This window comes from Saccopteryx leptura, chromosome 10 (genome assembly GCF_036850995.1).
Source record: "Saccopteryx leptura isolate mSacLep1 chromosome 10, mSacLep1_pri_phased_curated, whole genome shotgun sequence".
Classification (NCBI taxonomy): Eukaryota; Metazoa; Chordata; class Mammalia; order Chiroptera; family Emballonuridae; genus Saccopteryx; species Saccopteryx leptura.
This window is the reverse complement of record NC_089512.1, coordinates 9168499-9194520: the sequence shown is the minus strand read 5'-3', so window position 1 is coordinate 9194520 and position 26022 is coordinate 9168499. Positions and strand designations below refer to the sequence as shown.

The following is a 26022-nucleotide window of genomic DNA, read 5'->3' as shown; positions in this document are numbered from 1 at the left end:
TCTATGTTCTTCATTTTTTCCAGCAGCCTAAACCCTGTAGGTGGGCGTGGAGAGTTTGGTGGAGGCAGCTGCTGCCTCCTGATTGGCTCTGGGCTCTGAACCAAGTCAGCTGTGGAAATCCCAGTTTCTAAGCCCATTGGTGGTGGGGGTAGAGGTGAGGGGAGGCTCAGTGGTTTTGTTTACAAATGTTTATGTTCGGAAATGTGAAACCCTCATTGGGCCAAGCCCTTGGCTGCCACCCTTTATTCTTTCTTCTGGAATGACCTAGGTCACTCATTCATCTCCAGGGAGAAGTTCACGAAAAACACTCAAGACCCAGACGTGATCCACCTCAACCCCAGGTGGCGTCGCTCCACACTGATCAGAGGTCACAATCTTGCAGGACACTGAAGCTGTCTCCCCTCTAGACACCGTGTCTGGCAGGTCACACTTGCTGGGACCTGAGTCAGAACCCATCAGAGAGTTTCTGCTCCCCTGCGGATGGAGATGTGGAGCTGGCCCTGTCCTGGTTCTCGGTATGGAAGAAGGGGAGCCGTTTCCCCGGCCTCAGGGACAGAAGCCAGTGGAACAGCTGATGGGGGTACTCGTGGAACCTCTCGCCACCAAAGACGTAGATGATGGGGTTGACACAACAGTGCATGTAGGCGATCACCTCTGCCACTTGAATGGCCAGGGATAATTGGTCTTTCTGCTTACAGAAACTGACTAAAAGGATGTCATCAAAAGCATAAATAGAAATAGTCAGATTGAAGGGCATACAAAAAAGAAAAAACATGGTCATGATGACAAAAATCAGACGGACGGCTTTGGACTATCTCTCTTTGGGCCGTCTGAGCAGAATCTTGATGATCCCCGTGTAGCAGACGATCATGATCACCAGAGGCAAGACCAGCCCCAGGACGCTCAGTTTCAGAGCCAGGATCCATTTCCACTGATTGAGATATTCAGGAGGGAAATAAACGGTGCAGCTGTAATGATAGGACTCATCCTGGGACTCATCCCGTGATGGCAGCCTGGAGGGACAGGACCCAGCTGACTACGCTGGTGATGATACCAAATGTGACGGTCCGGACCCACAGGGCAAACACAGCATGGACGATGGCCAGGTACCTGTCGATGGTCAGCAGGATGATGAAGAAGATCTCGCTGTACAGACCTACATAATAAAGCACCCACAGCAACTTGCACATGACACTGCCGAACATCCAGTTATCTTTCTGATAGTAGAGAATCCAGAAGGGCAGCGTGAAGAGGAAGAGCAGGTCAGAAATGGCCAGGTTGAGCAGGTAGATGCTGGTCATGTTCTTGAGCCTCCTGTGTTGCAAGAGGACCAGGACCACCAGGATGTTGCCGACCAGGCCAATGACAAACACCAGGGAGTACAAAGGGGGCAGCAGCTGAGCTTCAAAGGACCTCCGGTCTTCATTCTGGCACAGGATTGACTCCTGTCCTCGCAATCTGTGGTCCTGTCATAGTCCACTGTAATGGCTGGAATTTCAATCCTGCTTTCTCCCGTGGGTCCAGGAAGGTGATTTGTTTTTTCTTTGCTGTTAGAGGCAGTGGGCTCTGAACAACAGACAAGGCAGAGATTATGTCTCAAACCCTTCCCAATTGTTTATCGAGTGCCCACCGTGTACCATGACCTTGGAACCAGTGTTGAGATAGGGTTCTCTCTGCCCTTATGGAAACTGTAGTTTACTGTAGGTTGGGGGTGGAAAAGACAATTAACAAATGAGTGAACCTAGCATAATATCAAATATTTTGGCAAAGAGGGCTATGAAGGAAACTTCTGTGGATGGAGCTCCCAGACAAGGGGAGACCTCACCACATTCTTCATCACCAACGCTTCCCTCATGCTTCCTATAGACTTAGCATTGATCTTAGTGTTAAACTATCCTGGAGGGTACAATTCACTTTTCCAATTTTAGAGGTGATGACACAGAAGTTCAGAGTGAGTGGGACACATATCCGGTGACAACCAGAGCTGAGGCTCAAACCCGGTGTGTACACTCTCACGCCTGTCCCTGAAACCACTCAAATGTCCTGCCTCCCATCACAGAGCTGTGACTTTGCCCTTGGGAGTTCGCAGAAAGACATGGGGAATAGAAATATTCATAGCTGACAGTCAAATACTTACCAATGAACCTGCATGGCATTAGAGATTAATAGTGTTTTTGTTGGTGTGACAAAGGGTACTGAGAATGTCACAGTGTGTTGCCGTTTGATCTTTTTGGATGTCACAAAGTCTAGTGGATGCTCCTGTGATTTGGTAGGCATGGGCACAGATGTGGTACATTGCAGAGATCATCTCACCAAAGCGCAGTACTGCCGCCACAGTCCACTTCTAGGAGGCCAGCCCATCCCTTCGTGGGGGACACTGAGGACACCAGAGTGGGCTTGGCCTGGCCCACGGTACTCGGTCCTGACAGGACACAGGCAGGTCTGCAGTAGCTCTGTCATGTCAGAGCAGGTCAGAAATGGCTAGTTTGAGGACATAAATGTGGGTCATGTCCTTGAGCCCCTTGTATTATTGCTAGAGGACCAAGACCACCAGGATGTTGCCTCAGAGAGCTCTGAAGACGCAGGAAAAAGCCAGGCTGGATAAGCGGGTGACCTGGTGAGAAGAAGTGGGTTCTCAGGAGGAATGACTCAGAACAGCTTGAGGCCATGCAGTGTTGCTCAACCAGGTGGAAGCTGGAATGCTCAGAAATGAGCTCAGGAATAGTTTTACCCAACATTTCCTTGAAACAAACAAAGACAAACACAAAGAAGAAAGCACCACTAGATGGCTTGCCTTACAGGACTCTGCACACCTGCTCTTCAGCCCTCTTTCCAATCCTTTCTGACCACTTACTGAAGACGCCTCCCCAAACGGAGCATGGGCTTTGGTGTAACCGACCAGCTGTGTGAACTTGAAAAAGTTCATCTCTCTCCCTGAGCCTCAGTCCCTCTTCTGTAATGTGAGAAAGTATCCATTACCCTGAAGGATTTCTGTAAGGTAAGCTATGAGAACAGCCAGCCCTGGCCCTTGCCAGGACACCAGTAAACATCAGGTGACCTCCTTCCTGGCATTACCCCTTCCCTGAGGAGTCCAGCCACCAGGAATGTCCGAGTCTCTAATCCTATTCTGGCTGATGTCCCCTTCCCTCCATGTTCCCAGCCAGGTCTCTCTGTAGTTAATCTATGAAGGGAATTCTGCTTGATGATGGACACAGCCGTGCAAACTGTATTTTCAGATTGTCACTGTGTTGTCACCAATCTGAAAGCTTTGACTGAATCACCAATCATGTAGCAGGACTTGCCTACATCATAATTCCCTTCACCCCGGAGTCTCTGGGGCTTTTCCTTATGCACCGCTGAGTGAATGTTTCCTGCTGAGAAACTTACATTTCCGCAGTGGCCTTAGAAACTTAAGGCCCATGAGGTGTGGATGTTGGACGCCTCAGCTAGGACCCTATGGTTTTCTGCCAAATCCATTTCTCTGGGTCACTTCTCCACCTCTGTCCTAGCCCTGTGACTGAGGAATCAGCCCTCTTTCGGGAAAAACCCAGGCTGGACATCAGAAACAGGGCGGAGTCGACAATTTCTGATCTCAGCAGCCACTTTTTAGGGCAGGAGAATCAGCTGGCAGTCAGCATCATGGGGACCACAGGTTTTGGAGTGGAAGCAATAGGCGGCTGGAAACACAGGGGTGGCTCATGCAACACTGACCCCGAGAGCCCAGTCTTTGGGGAAACTTAGGCAAAGGTGAAGACACGTTGAATCAGCATCGTCAGATGTCATTAGTGAAGTAACCTGCACCCCCCTGTCTCTTACTCAATTCACTGTTTTTCCTATAGGTGGGCACCATGTAAAAACTGCTGTCCAAGGGATTGGGGCTGGGGCAGGTCCTTGAAGGAGAATCCAAGGGCCATTTTGCAGCCAACCTGCCGGCCATGCTGTTGTCTGCCTCAAGAGTCTTCCCAAAGGTCATTGCCCTGATGTCAGCTCTGGCCCTGGAGCCTGGAACCTTTTAGTGCTAACATGCTGCATCCTGGGAGTAGCTGAGCCTCTCAGCAGGGAGCGCAGTCTGTGAGGATGAAGACACCAGGTCTGAGGTGCGGGGCAGCTGGCTTTTTCTGGTTCATAAGAACCAACCGTGCGCATGTGTCCCCAACCCCACAGTCGGCATATTGGTAGCTTGAAATCCACCACAGTGGGCATGTTTACATGCAAAATCAGCAACACTGGAAATCAGGGCTCTTTCTTCACAAAAGCCCGCTATGAAATATTTAGGAGCACATCAATTCTCACCCACCTCCCCGCCAGTACGAGTAGCCTAATAGCTGTCCTGCTGGTCAGAATGGGGACAAAAAGGTCAATGAGTGACACACAGCCTGTTGGCAGGCTATGCAAACTTCTGAGAATTTCTACTCTGGAAATGTGAGACTCTCCAGATTATTTGAGGGAGGAAACAGTTGAGGAAGATACCTCCAAGGAGCCTCAACCCCACTATTCTCAGAATAAAATTCTGCTTCCACTTTCTTTAGTCGGACAGAATGGATGCATCGCAAAAGCTCACCGGGACAGCTCCCCCCATTTGGGGGTGAAGTCCTACCTCCTCCACAGTCAGCCAACAGTCTGAGTTTGTGAGTCCTTTGTTCTGTTTCTCTTAAGAAGATGGTTCAGTTTCAAACCATCCCGCATCTGCAAAGACTTTTCTAATTCATAGCTTCCTTCTGCTACAATGACTTTATACACCATGTATGATTTTCATTCACATGGGGGAAATTTTGCAAGTAATTTCCTCTTGAATTGCCTTCCACAGAAAGAAACTTTTGCCTCTTAATACTGTGCCTACTTCTTAATCAGTCAGTAATGACCCATCATTTGAGACAGCTTCTCTTTTTAGCAAAATAAAAGCTTATTTCACATCTGATTACCCATCTCATAAATCCTCCCATTCTCAGCATTGCTATCTAGTTCACTGCCTGGCAGATGCACCAAGGGTCATCAGACGCACTGCGAGCTCAGATTCATTCAGACTGCCCTCCATAGAAGCTTTCAGGACAGAAACAACAAGTGCAACTTACTCTGGTGTTGTTGTAAAGTACCGAATCCACAATTCCACAGGTTTTTCGTAGAGACACCAAGTCCAAATGAGTTTTGAAGAGTTTTATTAAAGGAGAAAATTTATTAAATATGCTGGCCTCATATATAGTACACGGGGCAGTCCCAAATCGTGTGTGACTATAATATTCTAGGGGCTGGTTATATACCCTTAATTATACATGGACGGGAAAAAGCCTGACATCACGACATAAACTTATACCCTTTTTTTTCCCCTCTACTGGTTTTGGAAAAGAATAAAGGGTGGGGGGATGGGACACAATTCATTAGCAAGTTTATAACATCTGTCTACAGGATTCATAAAAAGACGCTTCTACACTTTAAAACTTACAAGACAACACAATGATAAAAATGTCACTTTACATATTCGAAGACATTCCTATATGTTCTAGTGTTCACTTGCTATTTCTTTGTCCAGAGATACATATATTAACTACATGCTTTCAGGAGGGAAGAAGTAGTTTCCATGGGGACAAATGCTTGTAAATTGCCCATTAATATAAGAAAAGGTTTAATTTAATCTTTCTCTGCCTGCACCTGGCTATTCACCCATTTCCTCACAGGTGTGGTGGAAGGTCAGAGAATCCAAGTCTCCTTCCCCTTTGCATTTAAAACGCACTGCCATCAGCCATCTTGATTTTATGCTAATCACACAAATACAAAGATCATTTACAAAATCTCTCTGCATGCCTAGCCCAAATTAATAAAATATTCTGCAAGCTTCTTAAAATATTAATATTGATTCTGTAGCTTTGGTACCTGACAACAGTCCCCTCTGGCTCTATTTCCTAAGTCAAATCCTTGACTTAATTTACTGAAGAGCATAAGGCTGTCATCTAGGAATATTAACTTATAACATGTAACAGATATTTAACAGACAGCATTAAGAACAATACAGTTCACTAAAGAAACAAATATTACTACTTGATTCTCTATAAATTGTACAATCTTTTTCAATTTACATAAAACTAATTGGCTTTTATAATAATTTACCTTTAGTTAGAATGTTTAATTTTAAAACTTTTAACCTTTGTGACAATTAAGTTGGCTTTCTTTTTACCCTAGCTTCCTCTTTCCGAAAGTCTGATTAAAAGGATTCCTTTGTTTCTTCATACATTCACCGGACATAGACCAACCAGCTTCCAGTTTGTGGTTGGAGGAAGGCATGCCTTCTATTTTGGCAGCAGTGGGAGTTGTCAGGATCATGGTATGTGGGCTTGCCCACGTGGGAACTAGTACCTGGGTGATGCCATGGATCGCTTAATAATGCCGGGAGCATCTCTTGGACAGTCTTTTTTTTTTTTTTTTGTATTTCTCTGAAGCTGGAAACGGGGAGAGACAGTCAGACAGACTCCCGCATGCGCCCGACTGGGATCCACCTGGCACTCCCACCAGGGGGCGATACTCTGCCCACCAGGGGGTGATGCTCTGCCCCTCCGAGGCATCGCTCTGTCGCAACCAGAGCCACTCTAGCGCCTGGGGCAGAGGCCAAGGAGCCATCCCCAGCGCCCGGGCCATTTTTGCTCCAATGGAGCCTCGGCTGCGGGACGGGAAGAGAGAGACAGGGAGGTTGAAGAGGGGGAGGGGGGAGAAGCAGATGGGCGCTTCTCCTATGTGCCCTGGCCGGGAATCGAACCCAGGACTTCTGCACGCCAGGCCAACACTCTACCACTGAGCCAACTGGCCAGGGCCTTGGACAGTCTTTTGAACAGTTTGCTGAGTAACCTGTAAATCCTGCAAGTACTCAGAAATATTACTAATTGATTCTTTATATATTGTACAATCTTTTTCAATTTACATAAAACTAATTGGCTTTTAGAATAATTTACCTTTAGTTAGAATGTTTAATTTTAAAACTTTTAACCTTTGTGACAATTAAGTTGGCTTTCTTTTTACCCTAATTTTCCCTTTCTCAAAGTCTGATTAAAGAGAGTCCTTTGTTTCTTCATACATTCATTGTACATAGACCAACCAGCTTCCAGTTTGTGGTTGGAGGAAGGCATGCGTTCTATTTTGGCAGCAGTGGGAGTTGTCAGGATCATGGTATGTGGGTCTGTCCACATGGGAACTAGTCCCTGGGTAATGCAAATCCTGCAAGTACTTAGGGAAGGGGTGGTTACGTTTCTTTTACTATTTGATTCATATAATTTACTTCCCCTAAACCTTTGGGTACAAAGTAACTTCAAATTAGTTTCTAATTAATACTGGGTTCCTTTCCTACTAGCTTTGAGGCTGTGGACACAAATGCAGGTCCAATACTAGAATGGGCAAGATAAACCTGGAAAGAACCATATATAGCAATTTCCTAACAATCGTCAATTATTTAATTAAAGTCTATTTCTAAATATTCTTAAATGTTTACCTGAGAATATAAACTTTCTTCCCAGTTTTTAAATCTTTTCTAATTGGTATTGAATAAAGCTTTGGCAATAAGGGTCCCAAAACCCCACTGGTTCTGGGTGGCATCTATTCATTTGAATTACTATGTTCTGATTTTGAGGCAGACTTGAAGAATATATACAATTAATAAAAATACTATAACAAGCGTCTTAATACAATAAAGTGACTAAAGCCTATGAGATTATTAAACGAAACAAAGTTCTAACTAATATAACAGAATTTAAAATAACATTCTTACGGTTACAAATGTTCTTAACATGTTAACGTAATTTCACTAAATCTATGTTGACACTATAACTGCTTTATATCATTTACAAATGTAACCTAATTTCTATTTCAGTCTGAGAAATATCCTAAAGAGCATGAGTCATACATATTCAGAAAAAGTCCACAAGGCACTGGAACTGTCGTCATATTTCTACACTTTGCAACTAGAGTCCAAGTCGTAATGACCAATGTTTCTAGCTGGAATGAGAAGCAGGTTCAAGTCTACAATAGGCATGGGGCATTGGGACAAGAAGAATAAAGGAGACATTATACATTAAATAAAGCAACAAAATCAGACTGTCATTACCCCTAGTAAAGATCTTCGAGGGATAAATAAAACTCAAATATTTAGGCAAGGCATAGTGAATGGCCCTCGTGTTTACAAGAAATGAGATTAGTTTTACCTCCTACTTGGAAGAAATACCTTAGGCTCATAAATGGTGTCGTGAGATGGGGCCAACCTTTAATTCTTGAGTGGCAGATCCCAGCAGGCTGGACAAGGTCAGGTCACAGGTAGCTGGAAAGGGCTGGAAGAGACTGAACCCTCCCTCCGTGGAGCAAGGGGGCAGCTTACATTTTTGTGTCCCTTTTCTTTTCACATCAAAGGCATGTTCCCCGGTGGGGGCCAGAAGCCAGGCAGGCCTCAGTTCAATGACCTTTCTTTCTACTCTTGAAGCAGGACCCTGATGGAATCCTATGAAGCCCCTTCAGGGTGCTGGAGCCTTTAAGGGTATAGGCCAAAAGCTGGCATTTTCCTGATCTCTTTTGGGCCTTATTAGCCTTTTCTGTTTCTATTTTGATCATTATAGACCTTAAAAGCCATGCTAAGAAGATCTCACTGAGGGACTTGAGAGCCCTTTTCTATCTATATAAACTCTTGGAAAAAGACAAAAGCAATGTTATTAGCTGTATTAAATCAAGAAAAACAGGTTTTTGGTGTCTCCTTTAGAATTCCAGAGTCTCTTTGCTGCTGAATAACTCAGTACATTAGTTTTCAAAAGAAATTTTAACAAAACCGTCATAAAATAGACTTGCCAGAGTTCCAGGATATGACTCTTTTCCTTGTACTATCTCGCATTGAACAATATTGTTGCAAAATGACAATAACCTAAACATTACATAAAAAGACATTATTAATAATTCCTAATATTTAAACTAAGATTTCAATCTCACAAGGCTATAAAACAGTAAAGAATTAACAAAAGGCCTTTGAAATAACATATACATTCTAACATGGAAAATATATATATATTGTGTGTCCGTAGAGTCATGGTGCACTTTTGACCGGTCACAGAAAAGCAACAAAAGACGATAGAAATGTCTTTTTATATCCTCCATGTGCTTGTTGCCAGGCAACAGCGTGCACAGACTCACCCACCAGCTCCCACAATTGCAAACTATCCAGTTGCTAAACACACTCTTATTCCTCAGGATCCCAGACTTTCTCAGTTCCTGGAGCCCTTACAGTCCCAGTACTTTTCCTCAGCGCCTGGAGACAAAAGAAGAACTGAACTCTTCCACTCAAGAAATCTTTAGATTCAAACAACTTAAGTGATCTTGTCTATAGATGCTTAAAAATACACATCTATTGAAAAAATAATATTTTATTTCATTTTTAAATAATGCATGCCAATGGGATATGTACGCAGGTGTGAAGATGTTGAAATTCATGGGACAATATCCTCTCAGTTCCTGTTCCACACTGATTTATCTCAAATCACCGGAAACCAGGCTTTGCAGAGACACGCCAGCTTTGAAAGTAATGCAGCACAAACTAACCTTGAAACTGTGAACTTTCTCCTACTTGTAGTTCCCAGGGTGTCCAGGAAATGTCAGGTGCAGTGTGGAGCCCTTAAAAATTGGAACTGGGAGTTCACTGTGACCCCTGGGTACCTCGGCACACAGTTTGGAAACCCTAGCCTTATCTCACGTCATGTCTCCGATTAAACTCTGAGTGATGCACACATAATCCCATAGAAATTTGGGTTTATTTTCTCCCTGTGTTTGTCTTCTTCATATATATTATAAAATATAAACCAGAAGATTCTGTATTTTTCTTTTTTATTTAATATTAATAATAGAAGCATATTCACATGTCAATAAATTTTTTTAGAAGTCATTCATGTTGGTATCCTAGCTCATAATAACAACAGTTATTGAACTCTTCCTCGGTTATTGATCTTTCCAGATGTGCTGCTTTTTACCATTATCTGTGACGGATGCTGGGAGCAAGATTATAAGGTGAGCTTTTCAAATGATCTTGATACCCATTGCCAAAGCGCTTTTCAGAAACACAGCACTGATTTACATTTCCATCAGAAATATGTGAAAGGGACTGTGTCACAGCATCCTTACCTGCTTAGGATATTTTCATTAATAAAAAAAAATTGACATCTGGTTATTATCTTAGCAGGCAAAAGAAGAGGATCACTGTCATTAGCATATTCTTGATTACTAATATAATTGAGATTTCATATTAATGGCTACTGCATTTTTCGATGACTTACTGGTTAATATCTTTGTTAATTTTTTGACAATTGGGCATATAGAATAATTATGGGATAGAAAAATCCAAGTGGTTTTCCTACTGATTTGTAAAATTTCCTGATACATTAGGGGAGCTGATGATAGCATCTTGGTCTGAATTTTTAGTTTGTTACATATCTTTTTTCTATGTGTTAACATTTTTTTATTTTATGTTTTATAATGTGTGTCAATTTATAAGGCGGGCAATTTCCTTTTCAATAAATTACTTTTTATATTCAAAATTTGCTTACACTGTTTCACCTAATTATTTTTCTAAAAGGTTTTCATTTGTGAAATTAAGAGCTAAGACAGAATGCTTTGGGGGTGAACAAAAGCTACACAGTGATTTGGTGCTGGCCTTCCAAGTCCCTGCCAGGAATCTCTATTAGGCCTGTTTCCCTAGTCAAACTGACCATCTCATTAGGCTCCTCCACATCACACACAGCACATGAAGGAGGCAATGCATGTGTGGGTGGCAGGCTCTACTCACAGCAGTTTTATATCCTGGTGTCAGCCCCACCCACACCACCCGGGCTCTGTTGGCATCCTTGTGGCTGTCACCTCACTGAGCACAGGGCTCTTAGAGAACACCCCTCCCACCTGAGCCTAGTCTCGGAGGGTTGCTTTGATGGGAGCAGGTCCTCAGTCACCATGTAGGAGTGAATTTATTTGTGGAATAAACAATGGGCATACGAGTCCATTTGAGTCCATCTGCCGAGGATTTCTGTGCAGACACCATAAACAATGCTTTGAAATAATGTATTGAGCTTGAAACTTGATTGAATGTGCTCCTTTTAAAAACAACAAGAGCAGAAGGGTGAGAATAGTAGTACATCTTTGTTATAATCATGAACGTGCACAAGAGAAAACATAAAGTATAACAAAGTTCATCAACAATGAACATTGTATCTAATAGGCTAAAGAGATTTAGAAGTGAGTTTGAAGTCTGGGGTTTTGAAACAATGACTCTACTTTTTCCATGGCTATTTTCAGATATACAACCTTTTATACACAAGGTCCGTATCTGGCACTAGACCTGAATTGCTTGATTTTAGTCAGTATAAAAATATTCTCTAATGAAAGTGCCATTGCCAAGGACAGTTTCCCAACTCTATTTTTCATTAGATCTCAAGTTCTGCCATCAGGAGTTCTATGTTCCTGAGGGCTTCCAGCAGCCTAAACCCTGCAGGGGAGACTCAACTGTGGAAATCACTGTTTCCAAGCTCACTGGTGATGCGGTTAGAGGTGAGGGGATGCTCAGTGGCTTTGTTTACAAATGTTTATAGTCACGAACCTGGAACTCTGTTTGGCTCAAGCCCATGGCTGACGCCCTCTCCTCCGTCATCCAGAACGACATAGCCCACTCATGCGTCTCCAAGGAGAAGTTCATGGAGAAGACTCAGGGCTAGAGATGATCTACCTCAACACCAGGTGGTGTTGCTGCACACTGGTCAGTGGTCACAGTCTGGCCAAGACACCCAAGCTGCCTCTTCCAGCTACAGCCACTGTGCCTGGAAGGTCACTCTTACTGGGACCTGAGTCAGAACCCGTCAGAGAGTTCCTGCTCCCCTGCAGATGGGGAAATGGAGTTGGCCCTGTCTTGCTTCTTGGTGTGGAAGAAGGGGAGCCATTTCCCCGGGCTCAGGGACTGGAGACTGTAGAACAACTCACGCAGGTACTCGCGGAACTTCTCGCCAACAAAAACATAAATAATGGGGTTGACACAGCAGTGCATGTAGGAGATCACGGCTGTCACTTCAATGGCCAGGACTAGTTGGTATTTGTGGTTGCAGTAATTGACTGAAAGAACATGTTCAAAAGCATAAATAGACAGAGTCAGATTGAAGGGCGTCCAAAAGAGAAAAAAGATGATCATGATGACAAAAATCAGACGCACGGCTTTGGACTTCCTCTCATTGGGCCGTCTGAGCAGAATCTTTATGATCCCCGTGTAGCAGACGATCATGATCACCAGAGGCAAGACCAGCCCCAGGATGTTCAGTTTCAGAGCCAGAAACTCTCTCCAATGACTGTAGTATGTACGAGGGATAAATGAGTTGCAGATGTAACGACCTTCAGCGCTCAGGGAATATGTAAAGAAAAAGTCTGGAATTGAAGTCAGGCTGGCCAGGACCCAGCTGACTACACTGGTGATGATACCAAATGTGACGGTCCGGATCCGAATGGCAAACACAGCATGGACGATGGCCAGGTACCTGTCGATGGTCAGCAGGATGATGAAGAAGAGCTCACTGTACCGACCTATGTAATAAAGCCCCGACAGCAACTTGCACATGACATTGCCAAACACCCAGTTTTCTTTCCAATAGTGGTGAATCCGGAAGGGCAGCGTGAAGAGGAAGAGCAGGTCAGAAATGGCCAGGTTGAGCAGGTAGATGGTGGTCATGTTCTTGAGCCTCTTGTGTTGCAAGAGGACCAGGACCACCAGGATGTTGCCAACCAGGCCAATGACAAATACCAGGAAGTACATGGGGGGCAGCAGCTGAGCTCTAAAAGACCTTACGGTTTCAAATAGGCACAGGGTTGTATTCCCGTAGTTGACTTCTGTGGTCCCATCATAGTCCATTGAAATGTTTGAAATTTCCATCCTGCTTTCTCCCACAGGTCCAGGCAGATGGTTTTTGTGTTTACTTTGGTGGTAAAGGCAGGGGGCTCTGGACAACAGAGACAAGGCAGTTATTATATGATATCAACCGCATGACAACCGTTTATTGAGTGAAAAGTGCCGACTGTGAACCATGTGCTGGGACACAACCTTGAACAAAGTGACCCCAGGTCTTCTTCACTGTCATGGAAATTATACTTTAATGGGGGAGATATAGGGGTGAGGGGGACAATAAACTAATGAGTGCACAAACCATGAAATCAAATGCTTTGGCAATGACTGTTGGGAAGGGAACGTCTGGTGGATGGAGCACCCAGACAAAGGGAGAGCAACCTCTTTCTTCATCACCAACGCTCCCCTCATGATTCCCACGGACCTGTCATTGGACTCAGTGTTAAAGAATCCAGGAAGGGCACCATTTACGTCTCCCATTTTACACATGATGACAGAAAAGTTCGCAGTGGGTAGGACACATCTGGGACAATGAGAGCTGGAGCTCACATCCAGTGTGTATCATTCTCACGTCCACTCTTGAAACCACTTGAACTTTCAGCCTCCAATCACTGAGCAGGGACCTTGCATTTGGAAGTGCACAGGAGGACGTGGTTAAGAAATCAGTCCTGGCTGAGTGTCAAAATCATACCATTGGATCTTAATGGCCTTTGGAGCTAAGAAAGTTCTATTTTTTTTCTATATTTCTGAAATGAGAAACGGGGTGGTAGAGAGACAGACTCCCACATGCACGTAATCAGGATCCACCTGGCAAGCCCATAAGAAGACAATACTCTGCCTATCTGGGGCTCTTGCTCTGTTGCAGCCAGAATCGTTCTAGCACCTTAGGTGCAGCCCATGGAGCCATCCTCTGCAACCAGGCCAACATTGGTACAATGGAATCCTGGCTATGGGAGGGGAAGAGAGAGATAGAGAGAGGAAAGGGTGGAGAAGCAGATGGGAGCTTCTCCTGTGTGCCCTGACCAGAAATTGAACCTGGGACTTCCACATGCCTGGTCGGGACTCTACCACTGAGCCAATAGGCCAGGGATTAAGGATATTCTTTGCTGAGGTGACATAAGACACTTGGGGCACATGACTCTGTGTGGCCATTTGATCTATTCAGTTGTCACAAAGCCTAGAGGATGTTTCTATCACTTGGTTGTCGGGGGCAAGGATGTCCTATAATGCACAAATTATCCCCCCAAGCCCCAGTAGTGCTGCCACAGTGCAATCCTAGGAGGCCAACTCATTTCTTAGTTGAGAACAACGAGGCCACCAGAGTGGGCTCAGCCTGGCCCACGGCACACGGCCCTAATGGGGTATAGGTAGGTCTGCAGACACTAAGTTGGCCTCCGGGACAGCTGTGAGGACTCAGGGGAAAGCCAGGATGCGTGAGCGGGTGACCTGGTGAGAAGAAGGGGGTTCTCGGGAGGACTGGCTCAGAACAGCCTGAAGCCATGCGGTGTTGCACATCCAGGTGGAAGCTGGGATTCTCAGAAATGAGCTCTGGAAGAGTTTACCCAACGTTGCCTTGAAACAAACAAGCACAAATGAGAAAGCACCACTAGATGGTTTGCTTTACATGACTCCCCACCCTAGCTATTCAGTCCTCTTTCGAATCCTTACTAAAGATGCCTTCCCAAACGGAGCATGGGCTTTGGTGTAACCGACTAGCTCTGTGAACTTGAAGGAGTTCATCTCTCTTCCTGAGCTTCAGTGTCTCATGTGGTATGTGAGAAAGTATCAGTAACCTTGAGGGAGTACTGTAAGTAAGGTATGACAAAAGCCAGCCCTGGCCCTTGCCAGGACATTAGTAAACATCAGGGGAGCTCCTTACTTGAATCTACCCTTCCTTCAGGACTCTAGACACCCAGAATGTCCAGTTTAAAATCCTATTCTGGCTGATGTCCCCTGCCCCAAGATCCCCCGCCAGGTCTCTCTGTGGTTAATCTAGAAAGGGAATTCTGCTGGATGATGTACAGTACTGGGAGCTCCATTTTCATATTTTCATTATGTTGCCACCAGTTTGAAAGCTTTGACTTAGACACCAATCGTGTAGCAGGACTTGCCTACATCATAATTCCCTTCACCCCGGAGTCTCTGGGGCTCTTCCTTATGCACCGCTGCGTGAATGTTTCCTGCTGAGAAACTTATATTTCTGCAGTGGCCTTAGAAACTTAAGACCCATGGGGAGGGATGTTGCACACCTCAGCTAGGGCCCTATGGTTTCCTCCCAAATCCATTTTTGTGGGTCCTCCCTCCACCTCTGGCCTAGCCCTGTGACAGAGTAATCAACCCTCTTCCTGGAGAAACCGGGGCTGGACATCTGTAACAAAGCTGAGTGACAATTTCTGATTTCTGCAGCCATGGCCAGGGCTGGCGGATCGACTAACAGTCAGCATCATGGGGAACACAGGGCTTAGAGACAAAGCAACAGGCAGCTGGAAGCACAAGGAGCAGCTCGTGCAACACTGACCTCGGGAGCCCCGTCTTTGGGGATACTTTGGCAAAGGAGAAGGCACGTTGAGTCAGCATCGTCAGATGCCATTAAACAAAGTGACCTCCATCCCCCTGGCCTACTAGTCCATTCGCTGGTTTCCCTACAGGTGGGCACCATGCAATAACACTATTCTCCAAAGGATTGGGGCTGTGGCGGGGACTTTAAGGAGAAACGAAGGACCATGTTGCAGCCAACCAGCCCACTATGCTGTCCTGTGTCTTTAGCATCTGCCCCAAGGTCATTACACAATGGTCAGTTATGGCCCTAAAGCCTGGGACCTTCCAGTGCCATCATGCTGCATCCAGGGAGTAGGTGAGCCTCTGAGCAGGGAGGGCCGTCTGTGCGGGGAAAGACACCAGGCCTGAGGTGCGGGACAGCTGGATTTTCATGGGTCATAAGAACCAATTGTGTGCATGTGTCCCCAACCCCACAGTCAGCATATTGGTAGCTTGAAATCCACCACATTGGGCATGTTTACATACAAATACAGAAACACTGGAAATCAAGGCTCGCTTTATAGGAAAGCCTGCTATGGAATTTTCAGGGAGGCCCATTATAAAATATCAAGCAGCACATCAATGCCCACCTGCCACCCCGCCAGACTGAGTAGCCTAAGAGCTGTCCTGCTGGTCAGAGCGGGAACAAAAAGGTCGATGAGTGACACAATGCCTGGTGGCAGGCTATGCACACTCTTTCAAATTTTACTCTGGAAACGTGAGACCCTCCAGATTTTGGGGCTGGGGAAACAGTTGAAGAGGATACCTCCAAGTAGCCCCAACCCCACTATTCTCAGAACAAAATTCTGCTTCCAATTTCTTTAGTAGGACAAAAAATGCATCCCAAGAGGTCACCAGGACCACTTTCTAAATTAAGGGATGGAAATCCTACCTCTTCCAAAGTCAGCTCACAATGTGAGTTGGCGAATCCTTGGTTCTACTCTTCTTAAGAAGATAGTTGAGTTTCAAACCATTCCGCATCTGCAAAGACTTTCTATTCCTAGCTCCCTCATGCTACACCGTGTAAGATTTTTATTTCCATGCAGTTGATTTGCAAGTAATTTCCTCTTGAATAGCCTTCCACAGAACGTAGCTCTTGTTCCTTAATGCTCTGACAACTTTCTTAATCAGTCAGTCCCATCATTCAAGAAAGCTTTTTTTTTTAAATAACAACAAAAAATGATTATTTCACATCTGACTGCCCATCATATAAATCCTTCCATTCTCAGCATTGCTACACAGTTCACTGCCTTGCCGGTGCATGAAGGGGCCATCAGATGCACCGCATGCACGGATTCATGCAGATTGTCCTCCACAGAAGCCAACTGGATGGAGAAGAGAAGTGTCACTTACTCTTGTGTGAAAGGATTTTGAGCACAAATTCTTTGTTTGTAGAATTTTTATAGTCTTTGTTTTCCAGGTTCAAGGTCCTGATGGAGTAGGAAGTCTTTCATTTCCTGTGTAACCATGGAGACAGGACTCTAGGGATCTCAGTCATTTAGAATGCAAAGTGGAGGCAAATTCTTCTTTTTACATAGGTGAGTGAGCAGAAGTAGTAAGGACACCAAATATTGCCATGATGCTGAGTTCCACGTAAACTTTTTTCTGTGATAATTTGGTGGCACTTCTCTCTGCGGGTCTGTCTTAAGGGCATTGGGGGCAGGTAATGAGGTGGCATTGTTTGGGGTGAGGGAGGTGGCAGTAAGGTGTTTTCCAGAACTTGTGGAGCCACTGAAGGCTGGGAATGGGAGGGGGACTGATGTAGGGCGGGAGGTCTCTGTGCTGGTGTGCTAGTCCATGCTAAGGATCCCTGACCCAATTTAGCTGAATGCTTAAGAGGAACTAGTTTATAGCTACAGTTGTAAGTAAAAAAGCTGAGGACCCAGCAGATCTAATCTTGCCAACAGAGGCAGGATGCGTTCCTTGTGCGTCAGCCTTGCAGATATTGCAGGAAGGCGGTTTATTCTCCTTAAAACTTTTGCAAAGATATTGTACAAATGTGCTGAAACAATTGTAACCTTGTGGGGTTTGCCTATAAATACCCCTGTCTCCTTGGAGCTCATCGCTGTTTGTTGCTTTCTCAGTGCAGCAGACAGACCACTGGCCAGTGAATAAAGCTTTCCAAATTCAATCAATTTGGGCTCTGGTTCTGTTCAGTCCAGTTGCATCACAACATTTGGGTTCTTATCAGGGATGTACCAGAATTTTCTGGTGATTGGAGCCTATTTGGGCCTTCAGGTGCCCTGCCTAGGGGGAGATCTCTGAGAGACCTGCCTCAGCCCCAGACAGAAGCAGTGCTCCATTGGACGTTGAGCGGCTCAGAATCTCACCAGTAAGCAACAGGGTCCAGACAGGTTGGGGCGCCCCAAGCAGGGTCGGCGGCCTTGCTGGATGCAGCATAACCTCCGGGACCCGATTCAGGCACAAGACGGTGGCCAGTGATCTCAGGTTTGGTTGGCCAGTCAGGTTTAGTTCGCCACTCAGGTTTCAGGTTTGGTTTTTGTCTAATTTGGTTTTTGTCTGGTTGTGCATTCTCTGGAGTGTTTGTCTAGTTGTCTTTCTCAGTCTAGACCTCATCAAGTCCATCAATATGGGCCAGTCAGTCTGCTTCTTGTGTTAAATGTATGCTGCTTGAATGTGTTTTGAATAAAACCCAAGACTTTAAGGAACGAGCTGCAGACTCCGGAGCTACTGTTAGCTCTGGGAGACTGCACACTCTGTGCAAGTCAGAATGGCCAGCGTTCCCCCCAGGGAACTGGCCTTCCAATGAATCTACTAAAATCTCTCTTACTTATCAGGTTCAATCAGTCATCTTCAGGGGTCCTGGACATCCTGACCAAATTCCATATACACATATTTGGATTGATGTTCTCACTGAGCAGCCAGAGTGGCTCAAAGACTCCTCCCACACCTCTATTTGTTGACTCCACGAGATCGGGTGAGTTCAGGGTGGTATAGAAAATCTAATTTTAAAATTGTCTAATGATACATTGAAAACTCTCTGGAAATTAAAATGGCCAACTCTAGAGCAGAGTAGCCAAATCAAGAATTGCTAGACCCAGAGAAAGCTCAGGCAGGCGGTCTAGCACACTATCACCGGGCACCCACCCGCAAATGGGTGGTGAGCCAGGATGCGGCCGAGTATGGCAACAGAGGCAGCAGAGTAGGGAAAGAAAAGGCAGGCGGGCTGCAGCTGGTTGCACAAGAAGTGGCAGGGAGAAGGAATAAAAATAGGAATGGCAGGCTCCCCTCACTGTTCCGGGCTCACCAGTTCCCTTATCTTTATTATATGCAGCTTCAGTGTCTGTTTGTCGCCAATAGCTTATTGGTTGTTTGCATAACTGTACTAGCCAATGGGGTGAAGTTGCCATGGCTGTACGCAAATTGAGCGGGTCAGGGGGAAGGTGAACATTTGTTTGCATTGGCAATCATCTGCTTTTGAAACAATTTAAGGCTGAACGGAAATTGAGCGTGTCAGGGGGAAGGTGAACATTTGTTTGCATTGGCAATCATCTGTTTTACATAAAAACTACGTCTTAATGTAATTTCTTTTAAGAATGCCTCCTAGAAAATACAGCACTGAAGAGGAGAGAAAAGGATCTAAAGCTGCACAAAAATGGCTTTCTCGACAAAAAGAAACCACTGAGCAGAGAAAGACAAGGCTTGCTTCAGTCGCAGAGCAAATGCATCTTTCTCGGCAAAATGAGACTGATGAGCATAGAGAAACAAGGCTTGCCTCAGATGCAAGACAAAAAAGCCTGTCTCGACAAAATGAGTCCCTTGAACAAAGGCAGGAGAGAAATGCAAAAAAAATGACAGAGTAATGCTGACCGAAACGCAAAAAAGATTAAAACAGTTTCAAACAGAGAAACTTTAATTTTTGAGCATTCCTCTGGTGACATGAATATTAAATGTGAACACTGTCAGTCCTTAAACTTCAAGTTAGCAACTAATCGATTTGACCGTGGCAAGAAAGGATTTTCTCAATGTTGCAAGTACGGAAACATTGTAGTTCCACTACTTGAGAATTATCTACCACTCTTGAATAAATTATTGACTAATCAGCATCCAAATAGCAAACAGTACATGGATAGCATTCGGTCCATTAATAGTTCGTTTGCTTTTGCATCCATGGGAAACAAACCAATTGACTTGCCTGGACCAGGACTTTATTGCTTTCGACTTCATGGTCAAGTTTACCATCAAACTGGAACTTTGCATCCTTCAATTGAAAAATAATGTCATAATGGCTGTCTTTGACTGGCTTTTCTAAAGATGAAATACATGTCATTCCAAGAATTGATTTGGCTCCATCTCAAACAGGGTTGCCATTTCAATTGAGACGTAGACAATTTCCTGTAAAACTTGACTTTGCTATGACCATCAATAAGTCTCAGGGCCAAACGCTTAAGCGTGTTGGCATTTTTTTACCTGAGCCTGCATTTGGACACAGTCAACTTTATGTTGCCTGTTCAAGAGTTCATGAAAGAATGGACGTAAAATTAAAAATAATTGATGGTCCTCTGCAAGGCGAGCTTAAAAATGATGGAAAGATTTACACAAGAAATGTTGTGTACAAAGAGATCTTTGACATGTGAATTAACATTTTATTATTTAAATCACCTTTATTTATTGAGCTAGGGGAGGCTCTTAGGAAATATACCACCAGTGGTTTCCTTCATTGCACTCTACTTTAAGCAATTAAGCAAGTAGAAGGGGGAAACCCCATGGGGCACTAAGCAAAGGGGAGTCCTCGCTGCCTGCCCTGGGTAATTCAGTTTGAATTAGCAGACACCTTTGCACAAATCATTTTAATTACAATTGATAATATCTAGAACAGACATTTCGTATGACCACCAGGCTTTCTAGTATTGTATAACAAAGAAACTTTTTTCTTTGCTCAAGGGCTGCGTCAAGTAATTAAGGCAAAAGATAACAGCAGAGTAAGCTAGAGGCATGCTACCACCACCTTTCTATAGCCCTCCCCCCCACCTCTGCTTTGGCTCCAGGGAATCCCTGCCTCCTACCTATAGCCAGACTCAAGGAGGAGATTTAGGGAATGCTGACCCTTCTAAACCCACTCCTTAAGCCATAATAGTCAAGAGTTGTAAGAAAGAGTCCTCTGTGAATTATAGGATTACTATTCCCTGAGAAAATGGAAGAACTTATGTAAACTAGAATACCCCACTGTTAGGAAAATGAGTTTATAAAATATGTGTTCTTTGAGTGTGCTACCTTGGCTCTTATATTGACTTAATGTTGTAAAGCACTATATGTCAAGAAAGAGAGGGTTAGCATCTCTTAGCCAGCTGGGTAGCAACAAAATAGTAACTGCATTTTGACCACTTTTTATTTTTCTCTGTAAATCAGTAGTTCATTAGGGATAGCAGTTTATAATCATCTTATTGTAAATTGTACTAAATTTGTACTAATAATAAGGCATATAGCATTGTATAGTCTGCCAAATACAAAGACATCCTTTTTGTACCAAGGATCTCTTGTTGTAGAAAAGATATTTTCTATGTTAGAAATGTATGTTATTTCAAGAGTCTTTTGTTAATTCTCTCTCTCTCTCTCTCTGTCTCTCTCTGTCTCTCTCTTTTTCTATTTCATAGCCCTGTGATATTGAAATCTTGGTTTGAATATTAGGGGATATGTAATGATTATTAATGTAATGATTCAGTATTGCTCAATGTTAGGTCACCAAACTCAGAGTGATAAATATTACTGTTGATTAGCTTAACAGTAAAATTCTCAACATAACAGGTAGAAAGGAGAACAGAGAAAATAAATGACTAATTGTAGTAGCAAGGAACATTTCAGTTTTGTGTCCAGATTAAAGGGCTTAAGGATGTGAACAGAAATCTGTTTCTCTTGAGCTTTTTAGACATTATCTGTTAGGGTATATAAAGTTACAGCATAAATAAATAAGGTATGTTTTCTTAGAATGTAAAAGGGTTATAATTAAGTAGAGTGTAAGCTTTATTTTATGAAATATTAGTCATTTCAGTTAGTACTTTTGACTAGCTCTTTAGAACTTGAGGCATAGATGTAATAAGAAATTGTTTAAATTCTTTTTTCCAGGTGACCTACACAATTAGAAAACTCAGAAACCCCTTTTCTCAGAAAAGCCTCAAGCCTTAACAGGACTGTTAGAATTTGTACAGTACATACACTGCCCCACTTAGGACGACCAAGACCACATCGAGAAAGAAAAAGAACCATAAGTTTGTCTAAGGTGTCAGAAGTTATTCGGGATCCTCGGAAGACCCTCGCAGCTTTCTTAGACTATAGAAAGCTCACAGAGTCTATGCACCTCTAGACCTAGAGGTGCCAGAAGATATAAGGCATTGAACTTAGCCTTTATATAGCATTCAGCTCTAGAAATTAGAAAGGAAATGTATTCTAAGTTTTGAAGAGGAAAAAACATACGCTGCTAAAAATCTAAGCATTTTGGAAGGGACATTGCTCCTCCCTCACTAACAAAAGTAAGTCTGTTTGGCCCCTAAGATGGTTGGTTAGCCAAAGACGGGTAAGATTCCTGAAGGCAGGAACAACCTAAGCCAGGCACAGTTGAAGAGGGGCCATCGGACAAGGCTTAAGAACTAACAAAGGTGAGGCTCAAACCCTCACCCCAGAGAATGCAAGAGACTTTTCCCCTGAAATAGTGGCCATCATTCACTGTCCAGAGCCCCTAAAGAGGGGGACTTTGAAGAAACTCTAGAAAAAACAAACAGCTGATGTTACTACCAATAAGGTAGCCCTAAAACCAGTGAGGTTTTTAGGTAATTTTAGTAACTTTACTAGAACCCAGGTTGCCAAGTTTTTTTTGTGTGTGTGTGTGTTTTGCAACCATTTAGAAAAAGATTTTGCCAGCAGGAAAGGGATGACTAAGAATAAGAAGAAATAGTTAGAAAAGTAAGAATTAGAATCTAATAAAGAAGGCAGAATGTCCAAGTGTTTAGTCTGTGCCCAAATAAATAGTAAGCAAAGTAAAGAAATTATAAAGAGAAACAGGCAGAGAGGAACTTTCCCAGGGGAACATTTAGAAATAGATTTTACTAAAGTAATGAACAGGTAGGTAGAAGCCTTTCCTACTAGAAATGAGACCACAATAACAGTTGTTAAGAAATTGCTGTATGAAATGGTTCCAAGATTTAGCTTGCGTATTATTATTGGGTCTAATAATGAGCCTGCCTTTGTATCCAAGATCTCACAGCTAGTAGGAAAGGCACTCAGTGTTAATTAGGAATTACATTGTGCCTACAGGCCCCAAAGTTCAGGGCAGGTAGAATCTATGAATGGGATCTTAAAGGAAACTTTATCTAAATTAGTTTTGAAACCAGTAAAAAGTAGCCCACCTTACTCCACTTAGCCCTCCTTAGGGTGAGGTGCACCCCCTACAGGGAAGAATTTACTTCTTTTGAAATAATGTTTAGGAGACACCCTCCCTTACCACCAAAACTTGGGAGAAGAAATAAAAGCTGAGTTAAGCGACCCTTCCTTTTTAAAGTACTTACAGGGTCTAAAGATGACTCAGTAGGCTGGCCAAAAGACTGTCTGAGGGACGTACAAAGGGGTCAGCAGCTGAGCTCCAAAAGACCTGAAGTCTTCATTCTGGCACAGGGTGGATTTTCTGTCCTCAAATTCTGTGGTCCTGTCCGAGTCCACTGTACTGGTTGGAATTTCCATCCTGCTTTCTCCCGTGGGTCCAGGAAGGTGGTTTCTGTATTCACTTTGCTGCTACAGGCAGTGGGCTCTGGACAACAGAGAGTAGGCAGAGGTTATGTCTCAATCCCTTCTCAACTGTTTACTGAGTGCCCACCGTGTACCATGTCCTGGAACCCAGTGTTGAGATAGGGTTCTCTCTGCCCGTGTGAAAACTGTAGTTTACTGTAGATTGGGGGTGCACCTAGCATGATTTCAAATATTTTGACAAAGAAGGCTGTGAAGGAAACTTCTGTGGATGGAGCTCCCAGACAAGGGGAGACCTCACCACATTCTTCACCACCAACGCTTCCCTCATGCTTCCTATAGACTTAGCATTGATCTTAGTGTTAAACTATCCTGGAGGGTACAATTCACTTTTCCCATTTTGGAGGCGATGACACAGAAGTTCAGAGTGAGCGGGACACATATCCAGTGACAATGAGAGCTGAAGCTCAAATTGGTGTGTACACTCTCACATCTGTCCCTGAAAGCACTCAAATGTCCTGCCTAATATCACAGAGTTGTGACTTTGCCCTTGGGAGATCAAAGAAAGACATGGGAGTAGAAATATTCTTAGCTGACAGTCAAATACTTACCAATGAACCTGCATGGCATTAGAGACTAAGTAGTGTTGGTGTGACAAAGGGTACTGAGAATGTGACACTGTGTGGCTATGTGATCTCTTTGGATGTCACAAAGTCCAGTGGATGCTCCTGTGATTTGGTAGGCATGGGCACAGATGTGGTACATTGCAGAGATCATCTCACCTAACCACAGTACTGCCGCCACAGTCCAATTCTAGGAGGCCATCCCATCCCTTAGTGGGGGACACTGAGGACACCAGAGTGGGCTTGGCCTGGACCACGGTACTCAGTCCTGACAGGACACAGGCAGGTCTGCAGTAGCTCTGTCATGTCAGAGCAGGTCAGAAATGGATAGTTTGAGGACATAGATGTGGGTCATGTCCTTGAGCCTCTTGTATTGTTAGTGGACCAAGACCACCAGGTTGTTGCCTCAGAGAGCTCTGAGGACTCAGGGGAAAGCCAGGCTGGGTAAGTGTGTGACCTGGTGAGAAGAAGCGGGTTCTCAGGAGGACTGGCTCAGAACAGCCTGAAGCCATGTGGTGTTGCTCAACCAGGTGAAAGATGGAATGCTCAGAAATGAGCTCTGGAATAGTTTTACCCAACATTTCCTTGAAACAAAGAAAGACAAACACAAACGAGAAAGCACCACTAGATGGCTTGCCTTACAGGACTCTGCACACCTGCTCTTCAGCCCTCTTTCCAATCCTTTCTGACCACTTACTTAAGATGCCTCGTCAAATGGAGCACGGGCTTTGGTGTAACCTACCGGCTGTGTGAACTTGAATAAGTTCATCTCTCTCCCTCAGTCCCTCTTCTGTAATGTGAGAAAGTATCCATTACCCTGAAGGATTTCTGTAAGGTAAGGTATGAGAACAGCCAGCCCTGGCCCTTGCCAGGACACCAGTAAACATCAGGTGACCTCATTCCTGGCATTACACCTTTCCTGAGGACTCCAGCCACCAGGAATGTCCCAGTCTCCAATCCTATTCTGGCTGATGTCCCCTGTCCTCCATGTTCCCCGCCAGGTCTCTCTGTGGTTAATCTAGAAAGGGAATTCTGCTTGATGATGGATACAGCCATGGGAGCTGCATTTTCCGATTGTCCCTATGTTGTCACCAATCTGAAAGCTTGGTAGGTGAGCCTCTGAGCAGGGAGGGCAGTCTGTGTGGTAAAGACACCAGGCCTGAGGTGCAGGGCAGCTGGCTTTTCCTGGTTCATAAGAACCAACCATGTGCATGTGTCCCCTACCCCTCAGTCAGCATATTGGTAGCTTGTAATCCACCACAGTGGGCATATTTACATGCAAAATCAGCTACACTGGAAATCAGGGCTCTCTTTTCACGAAAGCCCGCTATGGAATATTTAGGAGCACATCAATGCATACCCGCCTCCCGCAAGTTCGAATAGCCTAAGAGCTGTCCTGCTGGTCAGAATGGGGACGAAAAGTTTGATCAGTGACACATAGCCTATTGGCAGGCTATGCAAACTTCTGGGAATTTCTGCTCTGGAAATGTGAGACCCACCAGATTATTTGGGGGGAGGGAACAGTTGAAGAAGATACCTCCAAGTAGCCTCAACCCCACTATTCTCAGAACAAAATTCTACTTCCACATTCTTTACTAGGACAGAATGGATGCATCCCAAGAGGTCACTGGGACAGCTCCCCACATTCAGGGGATGAAATCTTACCTCCCCCACAGTCAGCCAACAGTCTGAGTTTGTGAGTCCTTGGTTCTATATTTCATAAAAAGATGGTTCAGTTTCAAACCATCCCACCTCTGCAAAGACTTTTCTAATTCATAGCTTCCTTCTGCTACAGTGACTTCACACACCATGTATAATTTTCATTCACATGGGGAAATTTTGCAAGTAATTTCCTCTTGAATAGCCTTCCATATAAAGAAACTTTTGCCTCTTAATACTGAGCCTACTTCTTAATCAGTCAGTAATGACCCATAATTCAAGACAGCTTCTCTTTTTTAGCAACATAAAGCTTATTTCACATCTAATTACCCATCTCATAAATCTTTCCATTCTCCGCATTGCCATCTAGTTCACTGCCTGGCAGGTGCGTCAAGAGGTCATCAGATGCACTGTGTGCACGGATTGATGCAGACTGCCCTCCAAAGAAGCCGACAGGACAGAGGAGACAAGTGCAACGTACTCAGGTGTCAAAGGATTCTTCCCACAAAGTCTTTGTTTCTAGAGCTGTGAGAGTCTTAGTTTTTAAGGTTCCAGGTCCTGATGCTGTAGGAAGTCTTTCAGTTCCTGTGTAATGATGGAGACAGGACGCTCGGGTTCTCTGTCATT

General features: G+C 44.3%; 1 protein-coding gene and 1 pseudogene across 1 annotated transcript; both read right to left on the bottom strand.

Moving 5' to 3' along the window:
• Positions 1-445: 445 nt before the first annotated feature.
• Positions 446-1855, bottom strand: LOC136381814 (C-C chemokine receptor type 1-like; annotated as a pseudogene).
• Positions 1856-11842: 9987 nt separating this feature from the next.
• On the bottom strand, positions 11843-12910 carry LOC136382350 (C-C chemokine receptor type 1-like). The gene has a single exon (XM_066351507.1). The coding sequence runs from the start codon at positions 12908-12910 to the stop codon at positions 11843-11845; it is 1068 nt and encodes a 355-aa protein (XP_066207604.1).
• Between the last annotated feature and the right edge of the window lie 13112 nt (positions 12911-26022).

Bases quoted from the DNA above. Each gene is read 5' to 3' on its own strand.
- LOC136382350 (XM_066351507.1), bottom strand. From the start codon at position 12,910: ATGGAAATTTCAAACATTTCAATGGACTATGATGGGACCACAGAAGTC.